Source organism: Scardinius erythrophthalmus, assembly GCF_964197995.2.
Source record: "Scardinius erythrophthalmus genome assembly, chromosome: 25".
Classification (NCBI taxonomy): Eukaryota; Metazoa; Chordata; class Actinopteri; order Cypriniformes; family Leuciscidae; genus Scardinius; species Scardinius erythrophthalmus.
This window is the reverse complement of record NC_138245.1, coordinates 15598641-15623273: the sequence shown is the minus strand read 5'-3', so window position 1 is coordinate 15623273 and position 24633 is coordinate 15598641. Positions and strand designations below refer to the sequence as shown.

General features: G+C 39.2%; 1 protein-coding gene across 1 annotated transcript in view; it reads right to left on the bottom strand.

Moving 5' to 3' along the window:
- naaladl2 (N-acetylated alpha-linked acidic dipeptidase like 2) overlaps window positions 1-24633 on the bottom strand; it is a gene marked incomplete at both ends in the record, with an annotated part of 268891 nt that overhangs the window by 184088 nt on the left and 60170 nt on the right. The window contains one exon of the mRNA XM_081357673.1: window positions 1595-2093. Within this exon, the coding sequence (XP_081213799.1) occupies window positions 1595-2093 (499 nt within the window). The remainder of the gene's footprint in view (window positions 1-1594; window positions 2094-24633) is intronic.

Below are 24633 nucleotides of genomic sequence, written 5' to 3'. Positions count from 1 at the left end.
AAATATATAAATATATTAGGGCTGTCAATCGATTAAAATTTTTAATCGCGATTAATCGCATGATTGTCATGAGTTAACTCGCGATTAATCGCATTTAATCGCACGTTTTTTTATTTGTTCTAAATGTACCTTAAATTAATACTAATACTCTAATCAACGTGGGCATGGATAAATAGATGCTTTATGCAAATGTATGTTTATTATTGAAACCATAGTCAATATAGAGCATAAGGAGGAGACATGTTTCAAAGGTCATAGATGTTTTTCAAAGAACTTGTTCATGTCTATTAGACATGTAGAAAGAACAAAAAAATGCCAGGTTACCATTACTTCTCTTTCTTTGCACTGAGCAATTTACTAACACAAACATGATTAGATTTTTGCATGACAGGGGCAGCTCTTCTAAAGCTAAATGTAGGCTACATTAATTATTTATTATTACATTGTAGTTTGTCTCTCTCTCTGTGCCCATTTTGATGAAGCTAAATTCTCAATAAAAATGTTTTCATTGGTATATTTTACTGTTTCTGTTGTCAACGGAATGAATTTGAAATGGTGACTGAAACGCGACCCATTAAGACATAACCAGCTCTTCCTTCTAAGATGTTAAGTTAATCTGCACAAAAATTCTGATAATCGAGCCGTCGTCTGGTGAAATCAAATACACATAAGATAAATACACATAAGATAAAGACAATATCTGTGCTCTGATTTCGGCTATACTTGTAAAATTAGAGAAGCAACATAATATCTGTGAATTAAAGAGCTGCTCCTCCGCGCGAGACGCAGAGAGAGAGAGAGAGAGCGAGAGAGAGAGAGAGAGAGAGAGGCGCGCGCGCGTGCTGAGAGAGCAGTACCGGCATTACCGGTAGATTCTCAGAAACTAAATAAGGTTTGGGCGCTTTGTTGAAGGGAAAAAAATCGCTAAAGGGGTCTGCAATGTCACCAAGTTGGCAACACTGTGTATCTCCATTTCTCCAACTAGGGGTTGGGCCACGGGTCAAACAGAAAATACGCGCTGCGTTAATCGCGCGTTAAATAAAATTAGTGCCGTTAATATGATTTTGCGTTAACGCGTTATTTTAACTTTGACAGCCCTAAAATATATATATATAAATGTTTAATGTAATATTTTGTGAAAGATCTTTTTTATTATTATTATTATTGGTCTACTTGTTGCTTCAAATTACCAAGATAATAATAATAATAATAATTATATTTAAAAAAACTGAATTGTCCTGTGGAGCAAGTATACTGTATCCACTACTGTATCCACTGTTGGATATTAGTAGACACATTAAATCAGTGAAATGAAACTTCTGTAAAACACATCTCAGTGCTTAAAAAGCCCATAGCCAAGGGAACACCCTCATATGTTCATATATTATGATGTTGATATTAAATCTGTTGTCATCTGTTGTTGCTGAGCAAACTATAGTGCAAATCCTTTCCTTAATTCCTTCTGCAAACCCTTTATTTCCTTTATTTATTTATTACTGTAAAAAGATCCACTGTATTTTTCCACTTTCATTCTGAAAAAAAAAAAAAAGAAGCCCTGTGTGTTGACAATAGATGGAAAGTACGGAACATTTACCTCTGCAGCGCTTGTATTTTCTCTGCTGTGATTCCCTGAACAATCTTCTCCAGCACATCTGTGTCTGCACTTGGCTCTACCTTCACTTGCTCCCTGCTGAAGGCATATCGTCCAATGAGCAGCCCCAGAGCAAACACACCCAGCCCTGCTAGCAGGTATTTAGCCAGGCAGGTCCCATTCCATCTCTGGCCCTTGGGTACCGCTCGGCTGAAACGAGAGACGTAATTAGGGTCCTCCTGGAGACGCTCAAAACGTCCGTGAGGGGAAACGGAGGGTTGAATTGGTTCCAGGTCTGGGTCCATGCCCCCGCCAGAAGAGCTGCTCACAGGTTGATGCTCCACACACTCCAGCTGGAAACGGTCCAGGCCTGGTTCCTCCAGCTCCTTCTCCATGTCCCATTCCAGTTCCAGGGAAGCTGTGTGAAGCTCCACACTCTCCAGATCCCGCACACGGAGAGAACCGTGGCCAGCACGCACTTTCCTATACGCCATATCTGTTACTGTAGAGACATGAGAAACATACACAGATATAAATGGAATTAATTTATTTTTACATGTAATTTCTGTGTTGACACCTTCAATTCTTGGCTATACTAGGGCTGCAATAACTAATTGATAAAATTGATAATGAAAATAATTGGCAATGATTTTGATTATTGGTTAATCGCATCTGTTTACTATGCATGAAAAACATCCATTCACGTCACTTTACAAGTGAATAAAGCATTTCTATGGAAAAAACACATCTGGAAAATAGTGGAGGAAAAGAGCAAAAAAACAAGTTGCCCTAAAAATGAGAATGACAAAACAAACAGAAGCAAATAGTGTAATGTTGCTTGCCCTGTCATGTTCTTTCACAAATGTGTTTGTGTGCTGTTTAATCATTTTTGAGACGCGTTTTCCTCAGTGCATAACTTGCATTATCTTTAAATGTTAGACAGTCACGCATATAATTTCATTTTGCAAACAGGCTTGTACTGACAACAAGTGGTTCTCCGTTAAACTTCACAGACTTCAACACATCAGACAAATGGAGTGCAATAGCATTTTTATTTTTTTTCTGAAAAAATTCTTGTTAAACTTTGGGGTAACACTTGATACTAACTCTCATTACAGTATTAGAAGACTGTGTTCATAACATCTGCTAACACTTTATTTTGATGCTCCCCATTTTACTGACTGTAAGTAACTTTTCAACTACAAGTCAACTTATTCTACTAACCCTAATCTAATATAGTCCACTAATACTCAAATGAGAGTTAGCTGACATATAGTTGCAAAGTTACTTATAGTTAGTAGAATGTCTAAAGTGGACCATCAAAATAAAGTGTAACCAACATGGAATATAAGTTTAAAATTATACATGTAACACAAGAAATTCAGTTTTTATGATAGCAGTAACAGTAAAGGGACTATTGTAAATCAATAAAGTATAAATGGAATATGTTCACATGAGTTTGTGTTCCTGTATCTCTTACTAGATTGTGCTTTTGTTGTTCTTTATTATCACGATTGTTTTAGTGGTTTTAACTTCTACTTTCAAATATGCAATCAGTTTAAATTGGAACCCCTTTATTACACATGATGTTTTATTGCATATAGCCTACACAGATATTGACTATATTTCTTTTCATTGCCTTCAAATTGCACATGTTTGGAGATGCGGTGGACAACATTGGGAAGGATGTAGAACAATTTTGTGAATTAGGATTTTTTTTATCTCACAATAGTGAGTTCATATCCCGCAATTCTGACTTTTTTTCTCAGAATTGCAAGTTTATATCTCACAATTCTGAGAAAAGAAGTCAGAATTGCAAGAAATAAACTAGCAATTTATTTCTTGCTGCTCTCTCTAACAACTTCTCTTTCTCTCACACCCCTTGCCAGTCTGGGAAGGGTTGGGGGTACAGGTCTTCTCATTTCTAACAATTGGAAATACTCAACTCTCTCTTTTCTTTGCAATAACAACTCGTTTGAATGTCATGCTTTTACACTTACAACTCCCATTAAGATCCAGATTGCAACAGTATGCCGTATGCAACAGACTTCATCTCTCTCCTAGCTTCATTCGATCTCAAACGGCTCATCACCACAGGTACTCACAAATCAGGCAACCAAGTGGACCCGGTTTACACGCAACTGCATCACAGACAACATTTTGGTGAAACCTCTCCACGTTTCAGATCATTTCCTCATTACTTTCAATCTACAACTCACTACCTGAGCACCACCAACCCCCCTACCAGTTACTTTCAGACGAAACCTGCGCTCACTTTCTTCCTCCCTTCTTTCCTCTGCTGTGTCATCTTCCCTCACCCTCACAATTCTTATCTCTGGATGTGAATACCGCAACGGATACCTTATGCTCCATTTTAACTTCTTCTTTAGACAATATCTGCGCTCTCTCCTCCAGGCTGGCACGCACTACTCCCTATAACCACTGGTTATCTGAGGTTCTTCGTGAACACCGGACCGAACTCAGGGCAGCGGAGAGGAAATGGCGCAAATCAAAAGACACATCTGACCTGAGATTGTATCAATCTCTGCTCTCTTCCTTTTCTGTTGATATTCATGCCGCGAAATCTTAATATTTCCACAACAAGATGAACAGCGCCTCTAACACATGATCACTTTTCAAGACATTCAACTCTCTCCTCTGTCCACCTCCACCACCACCCACCTCCTCTTTAACGGCTGATGATTTTGCTAACTTCTTCACCAACAAAACAACTATCAGCAGTCATTTCTCAGCTCCACACACACAGGAGCCCAGACCAACCTCTCCCACAGCCCAAAACTTTCTCTCCTCCTTTTCTCCACTAACCGAGGAAGAAGTATCTAAATTTCTCCTCTCCAGTTATCCTACCACCTGCCCTCTAGACCCCATCCCCTCACACCTTCTACAAGCCATCTCTCCCACACTTCAACACAGCAACTCGTCCCTCCATACTGGCATTTTCCCTACAGCATTCAAGCAGGCTCGGGTTACTCCACTGCTTAAAAAACAACAACATTAAACACATCACTTGTAAAGAATTACAGACCTGTCTCTCTCCTACCATTCACTGCGAAAACACTTGAACGAGTTGCTTTCAACCAAGTATAATCTTTCCTGTCACTGACAACCAGCTGGATGTCAACCAATCTGGCTTCAAGGAAGGGCATTCAACCGAGACTGCATTATTGTCGGTCACAGAAGCCCTATGGATCGCAAAAGCTGCTTCCAAATCATCAGTTATTATTCTCCTGGATCTGTCTGCTGCCTTCGACACTGTGAATCATCAGATCCTTCTGTCTACCCTCTCATGACTGGGCATCACAGGAACTTCCCTCCACATCCAAAGCTCATCAACTGACCACAGGGGTTCCTCAGGGTTCAGTTCTTGGACCCCTCCTCTTCTCCATCTACACCACATCACTGGGACACATCATACAGGCACATGGTTTCTATGCTTCTGACACACAGCTCTTCCACTCATTTCAATCCCACAGTAGCTGCACAGATCTCAAGCAGTCTGGCGGACATCTCGGCATGGATGAAGGATCATCACCTGCAGCTCAATCTGGCAAAGACTGCACTTCTCTGCCTCCCTTCCAATCCGTCTCTAAAGCACGACTTATCCAGACACTATCCATCTAGATTCAGACACTATCCAGCTAGTCAGAAATCTTGGAGTAATATTTGATGACCAGCTGACCTTCACAGACCACATTTCAAAGACAGCTCGATCATACAGGTTTGCACTGCACAACATCAGGAAGATCAGCCCTTTCCTAAGTGAGCATGCAACACATCTTCATCCAGGCCCTGGTCATTTCTAGGCTTGATTACTGAAATGCTCTTCTGGCTGGACTCTCAGAAAAAAAGGTACCAAAGCTGTCACTGTGGCGGTACCTTTACAAAAGGTACGCCTTTGTACCTAAAGAGTGCATATAAGTCCCTCAAAGGTACATATTGGTACCAAACGTGTACATATTAGTACCTAAATGGTACATATGATATTAGAACCCTTTTGAAGGGTACTGTCCCAGTGACAGCTTTTGTACCTTGAGTGCGTGTGGACTTCCATCATGTGCAACTAAACCTCTACAAATGATTCAGAATGCTGCAGCCCGTCTTGTCTTCAACGAGCCAAAAAGGGCCCATGCCATTCCTCTGTTCATCTCTCTGCACTGGTTACCACTCGCTGCTCGCATCAAGTTCAAGGCATTGACGCTTGCTTACAGATCTACCACAGGGTCAGCTCCCTCCTACTTTCACTCACTCCTACGAGTCTACATCCCTACCAGAAGCCTACGATCGGTCAACGAGCGACGGCTTGTGGTTCCATCACAGAGAGCTACAAAATCACTCTCCAGAACATTTTCATTCACGGTTCCATGCTGGTGGAATAATCTCCCCACCCTTATCCGGAATACAGAATCCCTGACAACATTCAAAAGACAACTGAAAACTCAATGCACTTAGCCTCATAACAAAAATCTTTCCTTTTCCTTTAATCCTCCCTTGTCTGGCTTATGCTACTCTGAGAAATGCCTGAACTTTGAGAACTTCTTGCATTGTTTTTGCCTCATCACAATGACTCACTTAATTTAGTCCTCATTTGTAAGTCGCTTTGGACAAAGGTGTCTGCTAAATAACTAAATGTAAATGTAGCAATTGTGAGTAAAAAAGTCAGAATTGCGGGATGTAAACTCGCATTTGTGAGATAAAAAGTATTTCTCATGGGGACCAAATAAAAAATAAAAATAAAAATCATCATCAACAAAATGTATATATATATATATATATATATATATATATATATATATATATATATATATATATATATATATATGTGTATGTAGGGTTTACAAGGACCACACACAGCAAAATGACTATTAATACAATTGAAACTGTTTTCTACTTTAATATATTTCAAAATGTACTTTATTCCTGTGATGGCAACCATGGAAACGAATTTTCTAAATTCTTTGATAAAAGTAATTTCAAAAGAACAGCATCTTATTTATTTATTTATTCTAACAATGTAAAAGTATTTACTGTCACTTTGCACTGTAAAAAATAATTCTGTGGCTTAGTAAATATTACAGAAATTTTTAACTTTATTAACTTAATAAAATCTCTGTATATCGTTTACTTGATTGTTTGAGTTAAACATACCAAAATAATTGAGTAAAAATCCAACAGTTAATTTTATCTAAAATTTACAGATATATTTAAGTTTTTTTCAATAAAATAATTTAGTATTTGACTAACCAATTATTTCTTTATAATATACTTAATATATATGTGAAATTTCTATCAAAATATTTGAGAATGTTTAATTAATCTGATCTGTTTCAAGAAACAAAAAAAATACTTAATTCAAATCAATATTATTAATATATTTAACACGCTCTTCAAATTGAGTAAGTTTACTCAATTAAAACAATTCACCCCTCCTCTGACGTGACGAAAACTCGACGGTTGGAGTGAGCGCGGGCTGTTTGAACTCTCCAGTCTCCAGAACAACAACTCTCTTCTCAGCGTCGCAGATTTGGTGCATTTTCACTGTGAAATTCAGGTTGGTGTATGTTTTATTTTATCTATAAAATCATTACTGTGCTTTAAATCATATTTAATACAAAACAACATACAGAGGCGTAATTCGACACCTAAACGAGACGAGAGCCGCGTTTGTCTTGCGTGATTGAAACGCTTTGCATAAACACATGACTTTCATAATGATAATGAATATAATTATTATCATTTGGATGATAAAATGTCCTCAGAACTATCACTTTTTGTTTATTGGCAGGTTATGTCAGTCGCTCGCAGTATATTTCGGCTGTGCCCCAGACAGTGACTGTGAGTGAAACGCAGGACGGCGGTATGAAGTTCAAAGTTCACCCGCAGAGGCGAGTCTGTCTCCGGCATGAGGACCAGCGCAGATTCGGTGGATATTGGATATAGAGTGGTTGATTACACTTGAATTAGGCTACCTGAATGTTTAAATATTTCATTTTTACTTGTTAAATAAGTTTAAATGCAGGCAATATTGTATACATGAAAAAACTGTCTAAATGTGCTGTATTGCTGTACTCATTGAAAATAAAGGCCAATGTAATGTATACTGGTGGTTGTCTGGAGTACTATTTTACAAAGAAAATAAAAAATAAAAAAGTTAATATTACTCATTAATAAAAACAGTTAATATTACTCATAAATATTGTTTTTTTAATGTTTAAATGTTAAATTATTTCTACTCAATTTTATTTGTTAATGTACCTGATGCAGTTACTCAGATTTACTTAATTTTATTACTTGCATTTACTCAATTTATACAGTATATTTCATTGATTTCACAGCTTTAAAATTTACTCAATTTTTTTGAGTGTAAAAATGTTTCACCAATAAAATTGAGTAAATAATAGTTAAACTTTTTACAGTGTGGATCAATTTAATGTATCTTGCAGAAAACAAGTATTTTCTTTAAATAAAACCATAAATATCCCAGATTTTCAAAGCACACTAAACTCTGCTGCCATGATTATTATTAGCCAGTGTTTTGTGCCAGTTGGACACACATCACTCTTTACACAGACACAGAACTCTCTCAGGGAGGGATGTAGAAGCTCACAGTTTGACTGTTGCTGCTAAAAAAGGTCATTAAGGGTGATGACTTGGTTGGCTCAAATTCATAAAAGAGAATCCATTGTCTCTATGTACCATCAAATTTAACTATCCCTTTAACAGACAACGCCATCACACTCAAAACAGCCCAATCGATAATGACAAAACTCCAAACCGCTCAGAAATTCCAGACTGCACGCAGGGCCATTATCCAGTCAAACTGAGTCCCTGAAATAGGTTGCCTTTAAAAAATTACGGAGAGAAATATCTGCTGTCGGCACTAGGCAAAGCGAAGGGAGCTGGAGAACCCTTTGATAGTCACACTTAAAATAGTAATTTAGAGGTGGGGAGAAATCTGTTCTGATAGAGGGAAATAACTCCGCAACTACTAAACATTACCATTCTATACACGTTTCGTCGAAAATGGCACCGCCAAGGATTTTGCAACACATTTTGCACATTGAGCATTTGCACACTACCCCTGTCTTTTTATATCATTTGTAGTACAGAATTTTTCTGTTCTCAATCTTTTATAGGAATGAAGGGAATGATTTTGTCTGCATGCTTTCGCTTTTAAATAGGCCTCACCGAATGAGAGAAGGTGGAAATGATGTGTTGTTGTCTCTCAACATTAATCTTCAGTGCTCCACAAAACTTCCATTATTCTAGGCCGCCGTTCAAGAGGAGCAATCCACACCGGAGCTTCATTTACACTCTGACCCGGGCAATGATATGGGTTGTCAAACTCTCAGGACAGCGCTAACCCTCATCTCCTCTGCACACCTCCTACACCCGTGCCTCCGGCTCTTTGCTCACAGACTGACAGCTGACGTTCAATCACCAGAAACATCAGTAATTTAACGCCTTTCGACTACCCAACAGAGCCATCAATTAAAGTAGAGGGGAATGCACCGTCTTTGGCTTTTCCTCAGTGATTGATGTTACTATGAAAGTGGAAAAGATGCTTCTTCACATGCTCTGCTTCCAATCTAAACATGCACCTAATGGGTCAATGACATGATGCTAATTTTTTTAGCCAGGTCAAAAATGCTATTTCTGTGATTTATTATTATAATAATAAAAAAAAAAAGTGAAGTGGAAGCAGGAGCATAAAGTGAAAAATGTCAGGTTTATACAACAGAATGGATGGATGGATGGATGGATGGATGGATGAATCTCCGTCCGTCCGTCCAGCCATCCAATCACATATATTGATTGATTGATAGATAGATTGATTTTTTTTTTCATTGTCATTAACTTTACACTGTTAAAAAAAACATATGAAACCAACATGCATACATTTCTAAGAACTTGGTGCACGTTTTAATCTACAATTAAGACATTTTTTGTTTTCCTTTTTATTCATCATGGACACTCTTATATGTCATAGACCCATTGCAATATTGATGATACAATGAGTGTCACTGACTAATAATTGCTTAACAGTTCCCTTACTTAAGTGCATTTCAGCTGGATTCACAACAGGACCATTACCACATTGTTTTGTCCATGCCCTCATTTTATTTGTTAGAGCTTGATTTATGCTAGGACCAACACTGTTACTCGCTGAACTACGGCCAGTGGATAGCAAACACCTTGTGTTTCTGGATTTATCTTATCAATATTTATGAAACCCGTCAAAACAGCATTTATGTTTCCCTGGAATAGGTAAAGACAGGCTGAGTAGATCATGTCACCCCCAGTGGTGGAAGGCCCAGGTACTGCTTGGGGCAGCCGAGAGAGCATGCAGGGAAAAGCAAGAGTAATGGCACCTATCAGAAGATGCCAGAAGTTTCTTGGCCTTACTCCCACAAGATTTCTCCAGCATGGATGGTGTCCTCTCCATTACAAACCCCTAATATACCATGGGCACCTCATGGATGTCACAAGCTGTTAGACCTACAGCAAATTGCCTGCACAGAGAACACTGTGCATCGAGTTAAAATGATCTGCTGCACTAGAAACGAGGAACAGCCAAAAATCGATACATCTGTCAAATGTAATTTTAAACCAATAGCTGAATTCGCTATCAATTATGCATTAGACTTATTAGATCTAAAATAATAACTTTACACCACTTTCTATGTGCACATAGATAATATTGAAAGAAAAACATATTAGCAAGGATTCTAAATCTAATATGATAACAAATCATTTTAATTCATAATATTAATGATTATATTTCTCTTTTATTCTAGATAAAAAACAAACAATAGATCATTTGACAGGATTATCAAAACTTTGTACGAGTCCAAAAAAATCTTGTTTTTCCACTTGTTTATGCTTAAAAGAAGTGCAAATATCTGTTCTCTGAAAACAAGCCATATCATCTTACATAGTTTTGCTTCTCAAGTAAATTCATCTTGTTTTATGGATGTTTAGACAGTTTTTACTGGTAAACAAGACAAAGATACTCATTAAGACTATGATTTTTTGCTCTGTAGTGCTGGTAATTATAAGAAATAGATATTGTATCCGCACTAATTAAACATAACAAAAGTAAACTGCAGTGGCACAGAAAATATAATTAAAAAAAATACAGATGTCTTTGTGCTCAGTGTTTATTATCATGTTCTTTTGTCTTCACAGGGGGTGAAGACGAGGGAAAGTACAGAAAAACGAGCAGGAAATGAGAAGAGAGACATCTCACAGTGTTGTCTCGCTTACCTGTCTTCACTTCTGACATGACCTTGTCAGTTACCTTAGTTAGAAGGCATGAAACTAGCTGTCAGTCATGTTGCATCGGGCCAACAACACAAGTCCAAAAAGAATAAGTTTGCAGCTAATGAAAACAGACATTCTCCATCCTCAAACAAACCTCACAAAACACTTATTTTACAAAATAGTGCGATCAAAGGAATTTCTTGGAAATAAAGTAAAGTACCAGACTAGATTACCAGAGTTTGTGCATGGACAGCCTAAATTTAAAATTCTGACAGTTTTTATAAGGACGATGGCTTTTACCATGTCAGTGCTGATGGATTTCAATTCTACAAAACTTACAGAGACGTGTCGTCATTATCCTACAAAAATAATTCTGAATTCATACAAGGTGAAACACAACATAAGCCTGTGGCAGAAATAGGCCATGCCACCAAAACCATCACCGGGCCCTTGACAGCATAGAAAGCACTATTTTCATGACATATGAATAAAATATGCATCCTCAGGGGTACATGCTACATGTCTCACAGGCCTCATTCACATTAAATTCTAAAATATACAGGCATTTCCAAGAGGTCAGACAAGTCCACAGTGATATAGGGGCAGATTGTTTTTTTTTTCCTCTGAACTGCAAGGTGAATGTTAAATATTGCTTTACTTGTGACCTCCTCCAGCAATTTCTGTTAAAACAACACTTATGCATGTTTTATGTTTTCAAAGGGGAAATTGAAAGAGAGAGAAAAATGGAGATAAATGAGATATTATTTGTAGTACTGAGGGGAATTTGCTAGTACATACTAGAATAGACAGCTCATCAAAACAGCTCCTCCTGGCAGACATGGTCTATATTCATATGTGTTTCTACACAAAATATGGCTCTAGCACACAACCATACTTTGCATAGACGCTGAAAGATAAAATTTAAACTATCTAAAATGTGAACACTTTATGTATAACTTTAGAGCTGTACAAACCTTGTTAATGTACAATACTAAAAGTTCATTGAATTTTTAATCAGGGAATTTACAGGTTTATGTTAATTTATAATAAATTAGATTAATTGAATGTTTTTAACAGCATCTATTTATTAAACACATTTAACACATTCATTACTTTTATAATGGTTGCATTCTGTTGATTAAGAAAACATGTCTCAACATATTCAACATACTGAACTTGTTCAGTGCTACCGAAGTTTTGTAAACCTTGAATGTTGCACAAAAACAATTGCATGTTAAATGCTGTCAAACCTTCTGATATTGTTTCCCTTTTGAATGGGAACTCGCACTGCATACTATGATGCTAATGGGGAATGACTCCAGCATGACTGGTTTCTGAAGCACGTGTCAGAAACGGCTCTTGAAGACAAGAAAGAGGATGACGTGTACTACAGGTGCCTTTTTATACTCTGGTCACACCAGTAGTGACGTCATAGGCTGTCGCCGGCCAATGTTAAGCACGTGTTTTGACACGTGCTTCAGACACCGGTCATGCAGGAGGTATTCCCCATTGGCTTCCTAGGACGCAGTGTCTCGTTCCCCTTCTCAGGGAACCCAGGTTACATTCGTAACCCGAGATGAGTTCACTGTCCATCCAATTATGTGAAAATGTATGTGCAAATGTTACAAGAATGCCTAGAAATGGTAATGGGATCGCTCTAAAACGGCATACCATAAGATAAAACAGATGCTGTTGCATTATTCTGCAATATTCTTTAAAACGAGGGAAAGCACCAGTAAAACTAATGCTGCTCAGCGGTGAATGTGTGAATAAGGTGTCATTTGTGCATTCAGATCAATGCACACAGGTGAGACAGATACCAAAACAATGAAGATAAAGCCAAATCAAAAAGACAAATCACTTGTTGCGAAAACACATCGGCCCCCAAGCATCTAATTAATTACCCAAGTCTATTACGTTCCATACGAAGAAGAAGAAACAGACAGGGAGAATTCTTTTGAATGGCTCGAAAGAAGCATCAGCGTTATTGAGGACATCTATCACACTAAACTAAACACAGAGATATTGTATCTGCCTGTATAGGCTGAAATGCTGGATCAGAAACATTTGCTAAAAAAGGCAGGCAATCCAGCTTGTACTATTTCAAATGGATTATGGCTAGCACTCAAATCATTAAAGCCAGAATTAGACTAACAACCATTCATTAAAATTCTCTGAAATGCAGAAAGGAGGAACGGTTGTCCTCCATAGAGGCACTCTGCTAATGGTGACGGCAGAATCACCAAACATCCTGTTTTGTAGGTGTGAAATCAATAGCACTGTAAACTGGAACATAAAGCACAACCTCTAAGACCAGGTGATCCAGAGACTCAAAGTTTTTCCACTTTCTCCCATTGGTACCTATTAGAAACATAGACTTAAACTGGGAATTTGAGAAGACGCATTTATGGGCTTAGGGTTTTATAGGATATTGCTGTCGCCAAGTGTTCCTTGAAAAACAAACAGTAAAAAGCCATTGTTTAGTTAATTAGTATCATGGGGCACAAAAGGATGAGAGCTGTTTTTTTAAACACCTCATCTGGCTAGGGCTAAGAATTAGCCCTTAGAAATGACAGCTTGTGCATACAACTTCAAAGGAAAGATTACAAGTATTTAGTTTGTGCTTATCTGGTAATGTGCAATTGGTAAACAGAATAATTTATCAAGTCTAAGAAATATACAATGTAAACTAAGAAAAATTAAATAAAAATCCTTTCCAAAAGCTGTCGACTGTCTTGTTTTAAGTGCTCAAATCCAGTGTGTCGACAGAGATGCAAAGCATGTATACGCATGTTTGTTAACCTTATTTTTTAGGAAGCCACTGACTCCTACAGGATTAATTGTGTTCATGTTATAATACACAGTGTTTTAAAAGAGCATATTATTGATTATGTGCTGAAATGTTGCTAGACATGAAAGACATGAACTTGAAGTCTCTCTTTAAATGATCATTGAAAAAAAATAAATAAATACATTTATTTATTTTGCAGAGGTGTACCTTGATATTACAGAAAAAAGACATATAAATCCAATACATTTAATTTAAAAAGTCATAATTAAAAAAATAAGCAAATAATGATAATAAATAATATAACCATTACAGAGAATAAATTATATATGCATGTATAAATATATGTATGTAATTTGACCAAACACTGAAAGATTATGACAGGTCTACAATCAAGTTGAGTGATCTTTGCATGTGACAGTATCTCTAGTCATAGCACAAACCTCCTTACGCAACAATTTGCGGAATGACAAACTCAAACATGTTTGACTAAACAATGAAACGGCGACCTTGAATCCCATTTAATCTGAAGGTCGTATTCCCGGCTCAGTCAGAAAGTGTTTGATCTTTACCATACATGCCAAATGGAAACTGGCCAGGGGCTTCATTCTTACAAATTGCAAACACGTACTGTGTATCTCTGAGATAAAGCTATAGCCTATATATTGCTTATTATTCTCAATAGCCTTATTAGTTGATATCAACCTATAGTCAGATAGCACTGGATTTTTCAAGACTCAATAGCGAAGGATGGGTGGCTAATTTGTCATCCAGCCTGGTTTATCACACAAATTTGGTTCAAGTGTTGATTTGATTTGGCATTTATAGAAGACAAACGTGGCTTCCTTTCCTCTCGCCCAAACGAGTCCAATTCGACAACTGATATCATCTCCGAATATTTATTAATGATCATAGATAGACCACTGATCAAAGAGAACAGCACTTTCTTAGCCTGCATTCCCCAATGATTCGAGTCTTATCAAGATCCTCTTCGTTAAAGTCACTCGGAGCCACTGAGAGAGTGTCTATATATAGACAAAACCACGCCGCTGTTCCCGTGTACACAGATCAGTCATTATCTTCCTACCCTGACACAAACAGAAGTCACCTTTTGTTGCAAATAAGGTCTTTCCCATCTGTATCACACTGATAGATGGACACAGAGCCTGTCAAACGTCACTGGCAAAACATACAGAAGTAATGAAGGAGCTTTTTGATTCAGCAAGACCAACCTCTATAGGGCTTTTTTACAACAAACATATATCATACACCCGGGCAATCATGCACAAAGACAGAAGTATACACAAACATGATGGACATGACACACAGGCTGTTGTGTTGGGCAGGTGTAATTGGCCGTCATCTCACGGCGCTCACTGGAGAATGGAATTTCATGGGTCTGATGAAGAGATCGGACAAGTTCGTGTGTCTTCCCGTCAGAGCATACAGTACATGTCCCAGAATTGTCTGAGGCTAATCGGAGCAACAACATCAATGGCCCAACACTTTAATGTCTCACAAACATCTTAACTTTAACTTTATTTTATGCTATTTTATGCTACTTCCCAACAGATCAAAAATCAAAACCTGACAACCTCTGCTAGAAATCTTATAACGGGCCATGTTATTTAGCCATGTTATTTAAATAACACGGAAAGTGTGCGTTTAAAGACCTAATAAAATATTTAAACTCAGATCAATATTTCTTGTCTAATTATTTACTTATGTGGCAAACTTATTTGGGTCCTCATCATCCTGTCAGGGGTTATTTTGAGACAATCACTGGCTGGATGTACATTATCTCTTACATATGAAGAGTTCAGATGCAAAAGCCTCTAAGTGCCATCTGAAATTTTCTACTAGAATGATCATTTTTATAAAGCTTGTATATTTAAGTTCAGTAATTTCACTTAAATGACAATGAAAATTACCTATTAATTGTCATTTAAGTGAAATTACTGAACTTAAATATACGAACTTGATAAAAATGATCATTCTAGAAGAAAATTTCAGATGGCACTTAGAGGCTTTTGCATCTGAACTCTTCATATATACCACTCAAAACAGGACGACACCGGACTCTGTCTTGAGTCCTTCTCAAGGCTGAGATCAAATCCATATTTTCTTGGTCTTGTTATTGACTCGAGAGCATTTAGACTCTATCTTGATTTGGACTTAACGCTGTGGATACATCTTGCGCATATAATTTGCTTTCTGCCATCATACCATGGTTGTCTGCAGTTCACGCAAAACCAGGATTCATTCAACACAAAGGAAATCATAGGACCTAAAACAGTTCCATTTACACTTGGCCACATATATGTGTCTCCGCAAAACGGATATAAATCCGATCTTCAATTCCTGTGCTATATGCAAATTTAACGGAGTTCACATCAACGAAAGCTACCGTTATGAGCTGCATTTTATTTATCATTACAGTAGCTTAAGATCATAGACCGCAATAAGTGAGAGCAGCATCAGCACTGGTAAGATCATTTAGTCTCACTACTTTTAATGAAGATGATTGTGTTGAGCATCTGTGACTTACTTTCAGTTTCATTTGTGGCAGTTTGCACATCGGCTTGCTGAACAGATACTCAGCTACTCATCTGCGATGATGTGATCATATCTGGCTAAGTCTCAGCCTGTACTCAGACTCAGATGAGTTGTCTTCAACTGATTTGTACTTTATCTACCCCTAAAAGATCATAGTTCCTTACGAATGGTAGAAAAACTGTGTATAGTAAAAAGCGATATTTTAAGTTTCTAAACAGTAGTACAATATAGGATTTGCCTGAGCTCTGATTTTTACCCCAAGAGTTGCAACCTATCTTTAAAAAGCTCCTGCTTTAAATAGACTTTTCATTTATATTTTGAAAATGTACTCTTAAATATGTTCAGGGCCATTTGGCAATGTGAGGAGGCTAGAGTCCCTGACCATCTGGTTAGTGGGCACCCTCCTCTACCCCCTTCTACTCTTGCCCTGCGTTACAGACCCCTGTGTTTCAATCCAATTCAGGGCTCCAGCTACCTGGCAGCCATCTCCCTCAGAACTTGCCAACAGATGGCTCTGCAGCAGGTAATAATGACCCAAGACAAACTCTTAAATGGATTATGCCATCGTTAGGGTATAAATACAAAGTATCGGCCCTGCAGAGTGGGAAAATGGCTCAGAGTCAACAGGCACTCACATAAGAGGCAGATACTGATTCTGAAGTGCACATGTTTTCTGTTTCAACCTGTATTCAGTTTTTTATTTAATTTTAATTGTAATGACCCAAACAGATGTTTGAATTGAATTCCTAAAACTTAAAAAAACAATAATATCTATATTAAAATGTAAAGAGAAATATGGCCCTATGAGATGCGTTTTATTTTTCAGAAATTCTGTGTGTGAATTTTTCTGGATTCTCTGTTTTCTGATTTAATACAAAATTATGGTAACACTTTAATTTAGGGTTCGATTCACCCTAATCTAAAGTGTGACCAAAATTATTATAAAGAAATTGTGGCAATCAAATGAATGCATACAACTTTAACAATTTAATTAATCCTTTAAAATGTAATCAAATGACATTTGAACAATTCCTTTAATCTTTTGCCAAAAAAAAAAAAAAAAAAAAACCTTTTCTGCATCAAAGGGCCCTACTGAACAAGTGTAATGATTCCTGTCTTGTGTTTCCCTCGTCTTGTGTGGACTTTAGTTATTTCCTGTTCTGTGTCATGTTTTGTAGTCCTTTGTAGTTTTTCTAGTTTATTAGTATCCCCAGGTGTTTTCTCTTAGTCACGCCCCCCTTGTTATCTTGTTTAGCTGATTAGTCACTGTATTTATACCCTGTGTCTTGGTTCAGTGTTTGTGGGTTCTTGTCATTTGTGATGTTGTTTTAGTTTGGTTGTTCTGTTCCTGTGTCTTGTTCCCTTATCTAAGTCTCTCTTGTTTCAAGTTTATTTATTAAATCTGTTGCTTTTGGATCCTGCTTCCTCCGTTGATTCAACCCTGGATCGTCACAGAAGAACCCACCAAACAACAAGGATCCAGCAACAATGATTCCCAGGAATCCTGTAGCACGGATTATGTGTCTCCGTCAAGGAGACCGGAAAATTGAGGAGTACGTACAGGAGTTTATCAATCTGGCAAATGTTACCCCTATTGACCCTATGTGCCTCATGATCTTTTTTAGAGGAGGGCTATCAGAGCCACTTGGGTCAACCATGCCACTGCATTCTCCCCACGGCACTTTAGAACTTTATATTAACTTGGCCCTGCAGCTGAGTGATTCGGGATATGCTGTGGGGATCACGGAAGAGAAACGTGGTACTCCCACATTAGCTCTCATTCCAGAGACTGTTCACGTCGCTTCCGCTGATCCAGAGACTGTTCACGTCGCTTCTGCTGATCCAGAGACTGTTCATGTCGCTTCTGCTGATCCAGAGACTGTTCATGTCGCTTTTGCTGATCCAGAGACTGTTCACGTCGCTTCTGCTGATCCAGAGACTGTTCACGTCGCTTCTGCTGATCCAGAGACTGTTCACGTCGCTTCTGCTGATCCAGAGACTGTTCACGTCGCTTTTGCTGATCCAGAGACTGTTCACGTCACTTCCGCCGATCCAGAGCTTCACGCCAGTCCAGCCGAGCCTGCACTTCACGTCAGCCCAGAGTCTCCTTCGCCACTGGTCCTGTCCAGTCCAGAGTCTCCTTCGCCGCTGGTCCTGCCCAGCTCAGAGTCCTCTTCGCCGCTGGTCCTGCCCAGCTCAGAGTCCTTTTCGCCGCTGGTCCTGCCCAGCTCAGAGCCCTCTTCGCCGCTGGTCCTGCCCAGCTCAGAGCCCTCTTCGCCAATGCTCCTGCCCAGCTCAGAGCCCTCTTCGCCGCTGGTCCTGCCCAGCTCAGAGCCCTCTTCGCCGCTGGTCCTGCCCAGCTCAAAGCCCTCTTCATCGCTGGTCCAGGACTCTTTACCAGGGAGCCTCCCCAAGAAAATTTGGGGGGGGGGCAATACACCTCTGGACCAGCCCGATCCGCCAGGACGGCCAGAGGGGTGGTCTCCTGTTCCGCCCTGGCCGCCTGAATGGTCGTCTCCGCCGTGGCCGCCAGAAGGGTCATCTCCGCCGTGGCCGCCAGAAGGGTCGTCTCCGCCGTGGCCGCCAGAAGGGTCGTCTCCGCCGTGGCCGCCAGAAGGGTCGTCTCCGCCGTGGCCGCCAGAAGGGTCGTCTCCGCCGTGGCCGCCAGAAGGGTCGTCTCCGCCGTGGCCGCCAGAAGGGTCGTCTCCGCCGTGGCCGCCTGAAGGGTCGTCTCCGCCGTGGCCGCCTGAAGGGTCGTCTCCGCCGTGGCCGCCTGAAGGGTCGTCTCCGCCGTGGCCGCCAGAAGGGTCGTCTCCGCCGTGGCCGCCAGAAGGGTCGTCTCCGCCGTGGCCGCCAGAAGGGTCGTCTCCGCCGTGGCCGCCAGAAGGGTCGTCTCCGCCGTGGCCGCCTGAAGGGTCGTCTCCGCCCGGGTCGCCTGCACAGCCTGCTCCACCCTGGTCTCTCGTCCTGTCGCAGTCTCCAGGCCCCCTTTCGTTCCATGGGCCTGGCCCTCCATCCCGCCCCCAGTTCCGCCTCCGATCCACCACCCTCCTGGACTATTGTTTTTTGAGGAGTGTCTGGAATCCACTCCTTAAGTGGGGGGCTATGTAATGATTCCTGTCTTGTGTTTCCCTCGTCTTGTGTGGACTTTAGTTATTTCCTGTTCTGTGTCATGTTTTGTAGTCCTTTGCAGTTTTTCTAGTTTATTAGTATCCCCAGGTGTTTTCTCTTAGTCACGCCCCCCTTGTTATCTTGTTTAGCTGATTAGTCACTGTATTTATACCCTGTGTCTTGGTTCAGTGTTTGTGGGTTCTTGTCATTTGTGATGTTGTTTGTGTATGTTGGCTGTTTGGTTCCTGTGTCCTGTTTCCCGAGTCTGAGTTTGTCTAGGTTTTGGTTTATTAAATAAAGTTTGCTGCATGTGGATCCTGCTTCCTCCTATCATTCAGCCAGCAGCGTTACAGAAAGCAAGGTCTTTAGAATTACATAAATTAAAAGGCAAGTGTGTTGGGGGTAAATTCTCCAGGAGCAGGATTGGAAAACAGTTGACTACTTAAAACTAGCAAGACCAGCCCGGTTGCTATACAAAGCAACAACATGGTCACCATTTTCATACTGTTTCCTGGAAAAAAGACCAGTTCGCTGAGAATTTCACTTAAAAACAAGGGTTACAGCACTACACTCCCAAGAACCATCAATAGGTTTTGTTATTTGCAAAACTACCCTGTATTACGAAACAATGACAAATACTTTGTGGTATGAGAGGGCCCTGTGTACGACTTTTCTTTATCACTCCTCTAAAGCCTCTTGTGTCACAGTTCTCTATTCATACTCTTAGAGATCGAGAATGATACAGGGGACGGTCATATTTCAGACCACTAAACATGTCTTTAATCATGAGGAGAGTCCTTCTGCTTGGAAAGCCATGATTTGAAGCTCCAGTGTCAGGTGCAGTGAGAGCTGATAGCCCCTCTCTGGGTGAAGAGTGTTGGATCATTTAGAGAAATCTATATTCTCTGGCCATTCATTTTGCTGCAGGAATGAAGCATTTCCCCCGAGGGAGAAAGAGAGAGCTCTCTCAGCAAATAATCCCCTTGCAGCCACTTCCTGCGCACGAACCCCCTTGGAGTATTTATCTTCTTCCGAAGGAAATGTTTGCATGGGTGTCATACTGCACGTAACCTGACAACATAACCTTTAGTACATATTTCTTTCCCACCTGTAAAATATTTGCTAGACTAGTCAAAATTCAAAATGCACTCAGTACTTTTAAGTTGCGCTGGTTATTATGGCTTCTTGGACTTAGAAGGGGTGTGGATGTAGCATCATGAAAAATCCAGCCCGTTCTCATCCTAGGACGTCATATATTGACGCTTTTGACATTTCGTCTACATCGAACGCATATGGCACCCTTTAGCGTCAATATGAGACGCAGACAGATATGGGTCAGAAGGCGCCTCCTAGCGGTCTAACCCTAACCCTACCCCAGACCTAAACCTACCCATAACCGAACAAAGCTCTGTGCGTCTCATATTGACGCTAAAGGGTGCCATGTGTGTTCGATGTAGACGAAATGTCAAAAGCGTCAGTATATGACGCCCAAGGATGTGAATGTGTTGGAAAAATCTGAAGTTTTCAAATGTCATTATACTGAAGATATCTGCTTGGAAATTAGCCGAATTTAATGTATTCTGACAAAGTGCTGTCAATATGGGGGTCAAGGATCAGGGCAAGTCATGTGATCTCAAAATGGCCGCCCTCACAAGGAGACCCGGTCCATGTAAAGTAAAGCAGCTTTTATTAAGCTGCTGATCTGACTTTACTGTTCATCTCATATGAGAGTATATCTTTTTAAATATATCTTCCAAAAGTAATATTCTTATATGTAAAACCTTTTTTATGAACACAAAATATACTGAGTGCACCTTTAAAAAGAAAACTGAAAACTAAAAAGATATGCTGAAGCTATAAAAAAATAACCCTGGAACAGGAAATTCTCTTCTTGCCTTCAGTCCCGAGCAAAGGGAAGTTTTCCTATCTGTTTCAAGGTTCTCTTTGAAATGCGGCAGTAGGGTCACCTCAAGTGGCCTTTCCTGCTAGGGGCTCTGTATCTGTAAAATAAGATTTCTTATTTTACTTTCGATTTTCACTAACTCCAAAACTTTGAGGAATATTGTCTTATTCTCATTTCCGCACTAGATATATTCTTAAAAAAAATCAGTGAGGCACCATATCTACTCTATTAATTAATCCTGACAAATCCTTAATCTCTATCTTTTTCCTTAATTCCCCCAAGGACTAAACAAGATGCTGGAGTGGCAATAAACCCATGTTGTGCAAATGAAAGACGGCAGTGGGAATAAAGAGCTGCCATGGGGCTCCACTGACCTTGCGTTTATTCAGAAGTACATAATGCAATAATCACCTCTGCATGTGTGATAGATTTTAGCCACCTCGCTCCATTAATCATCAGCTGCGGATGGGAATAAATTGAATTAGCGCTACAAAAAGCTAACTTCTCTCAACTGCAAGCAATGAAAAACAATTAGTGCGTTTGAAAATGAGCTTGAATCTAATGCAATTGATTAACAGATTAATAATATTTCATCTCTGCTACCGAGAGCTTCTTGTTCAACGTATCAATGCGGCTGTTTTATAATTAACCTCTACACTGTGATTAATGTGGAAGTGATGAATATCATAGCTTTTACATTGTTCTAATGTACAGCTAAATTGTGTTTATAGAGATTACTTGAGATTATTTGAATAATTCTAAAAAATATTACAACATTAAATAGTTAGCACTTGTGGCTGTAGTACAATAAAGCACAAAACATGAATAATTCAAGGAAACAGTCTTTGATACAAAATTCCATGCAGGGAAAACACTAGCCTGGGTTACCCCATGCTGTCTTGCACGCAGCGCGATTTTATTCGCATTTGATAGACATTCGTAGCGCCCAATAAACGTCTCTGGGCATTCGTAAACCACGCCTCAAATACGAGAAAATGAACATATGGTTCCCAGACCACGTCTCAATGAGAAAGAGGTCTGACGTTAGCCAGGCTAGGAAAACACAGGAAAAAAGGCAAACACGTCCACTAATATTGATGAGACAGGACAAAGAACTGAACAAAACTTATACCAGAACTAAACAAAGGAACTAATAAATTAATTAATTGACAAGAGGTGAACTGAATAAAACTGGCACAGACTTGGAAACTAAGAATATGTTTGAAACAATTAAAACATTCCCCGTTCACACGGATCCGCGAATACAACTAAAAACGCTATATTATACATGCCAGACAAGTAGTTGGCAATGTCCCTTTGTAAAGAAAGACTATGTGCCTGTGCACAGATTCACGTTTTTTTAGTTTACACTGAGACAATAACGGTATCGTTTTCAAAAACTTGCACTTGTTTTCAAAAGTTTGCATTTTCAGGCCTCCAAACGCTGTTCCTGTTGAGGAAATGAATGCCCAAAACGCATAAAAAGTTTTCCGTTTTTAGTTGAAAACGCTGTCATGTAAAAGGCCCCTATAAGTCAACTTAGGATGACAGGAACAAACAATGAAACAAAGCATAATCCTGACAATAATATGTTTCTGTCATATAAAACAGGTGTACAGCAGACGTTAGGGCATTTCTGCTGAGTAATATACGAGGGGTCAAAGGTAACCATAATCAGTGTTGGGGAAAGCTACTTTTAAAATTAATATGTTAGAATATTGTGTTATAAAAGTAACTAATTGTGTTACCTAGTTACTTTTTATGAAAAAGTAATGCTTAAGGTTACTTTTTGCATTTCTTTTTCTCATGTGGGCTTGCTAGTTTGTTTTTTTAATAACAAAAATGTTCTATTTTTGGCAAATGTAAAGGCCCTTTAACACCAAAAGTCAATTGAACAAGTTTCCGGCGAAGGAAATGCAAATTAATGACTGTATTCACTTCAAACAAAACTTTAAACTGTGCTGCCATTCTGTGCCACAGGAGAAGATAGTTCAACACTCACAATGAAAGACAAATGTGACGTTTATCTAAAGGCATGTTTGCTCATTGGTATGATTAAATTGGATCATCGGGGGTCAGCAGCAAAGACACTGGTTAAAATTCTGAGTTTGCACACACAGTGCACAAAATGCCTCTGAACCTTACTTTCAATTTCTCTCAACATTGGGACAGGAGAGGTGTCAGTCAAGTGGGAAAACAAAATAACTTGCATTACTTATTTGAAAAAGTTTACTCCTTACTTAAAAAAGTAATCTGATTACGTAACTCACATTATGCGTTACCCCCATCAATGACCATTATTTTTTAGATAATAATGATGGCATGCACAAGAACCATACTTGATGTTTGAAAAAATGCATTAACCTGGTGTAAAAGCCATCGTAACATATGGCCAAATCTAACAGTATTATATTATCATTTCAGACCTAAAGCTTTGGGTTTGCGTTTGAAAATACAGAGCATCTGTCTCAATGAGCTGTGAACATGGAGAGGGAACCATAGTATTTAATTTCATGGCTCCTTAACTTTCATACAGTTAATTTCTCAAGCACAATTCTACACAAAGGGTAGGCATATACATAGATGCCTACCCTTTGTGTAGAATTGTAACCCCTCAAATTGTCAATGGAACAATTACTAATAAATAATGGATTCAATTTAATTGTGCCCAAACAAAGGCCTCAAAAGAGTGAAATAAATAAATAAATAGATTTGTGTTGGAATTCATAAGGTGGGAAATCTACAATGAAAGGGGGCTTCGTCGTTAAAAGTTTGCAATATAGATTTTAGGCTAGTAATTTTTTCTGTTCTGGTACCAAAACGACTAGGTAATAGATGCCATATGTCATGTTACTATATATATATAGAGGCCTAAAAAATATTTGGACCTCTACACACACACACACACACACTAATATTAACTAATCAATATATTTAAATATCAGAATTTAACAAAAAGTACCATGACCCATTGTCAAACTTTAAGTGCATTTTAAACTGCTTAAAGTACAAATACTTATGTATGCAAACTACAGTATACTTACATGTTCGATGCAAATCAAAGGCCGGGAATTGTGGCTTTAGATGAGGGAAAAAAGCCCTCTAAAATGTACTTGTGAAGGTAATCTACATGTCTCAAAAGAGATGCTGTGACACATGAGGGGGGCTTACAAATTGGTTCGCTATAACCAGGCTGCAAAGCTCAAAAGGGTCACTGAGAGAGACCAGAACTCAGCGTGGCAGCAGTAGGAGGTTTGAAATGGTGTACATGGCAGTCGGCAGCAGAAAGGCCAGCGTATACTGTACCGCAGTGCTGCTGTCTGGGGGTAGATTGCGATCTGAGGTGTACGCCCCAGGTATGGGAAAAGTGGAGCGTGATGTTTATAATACCTGACTGAAGCA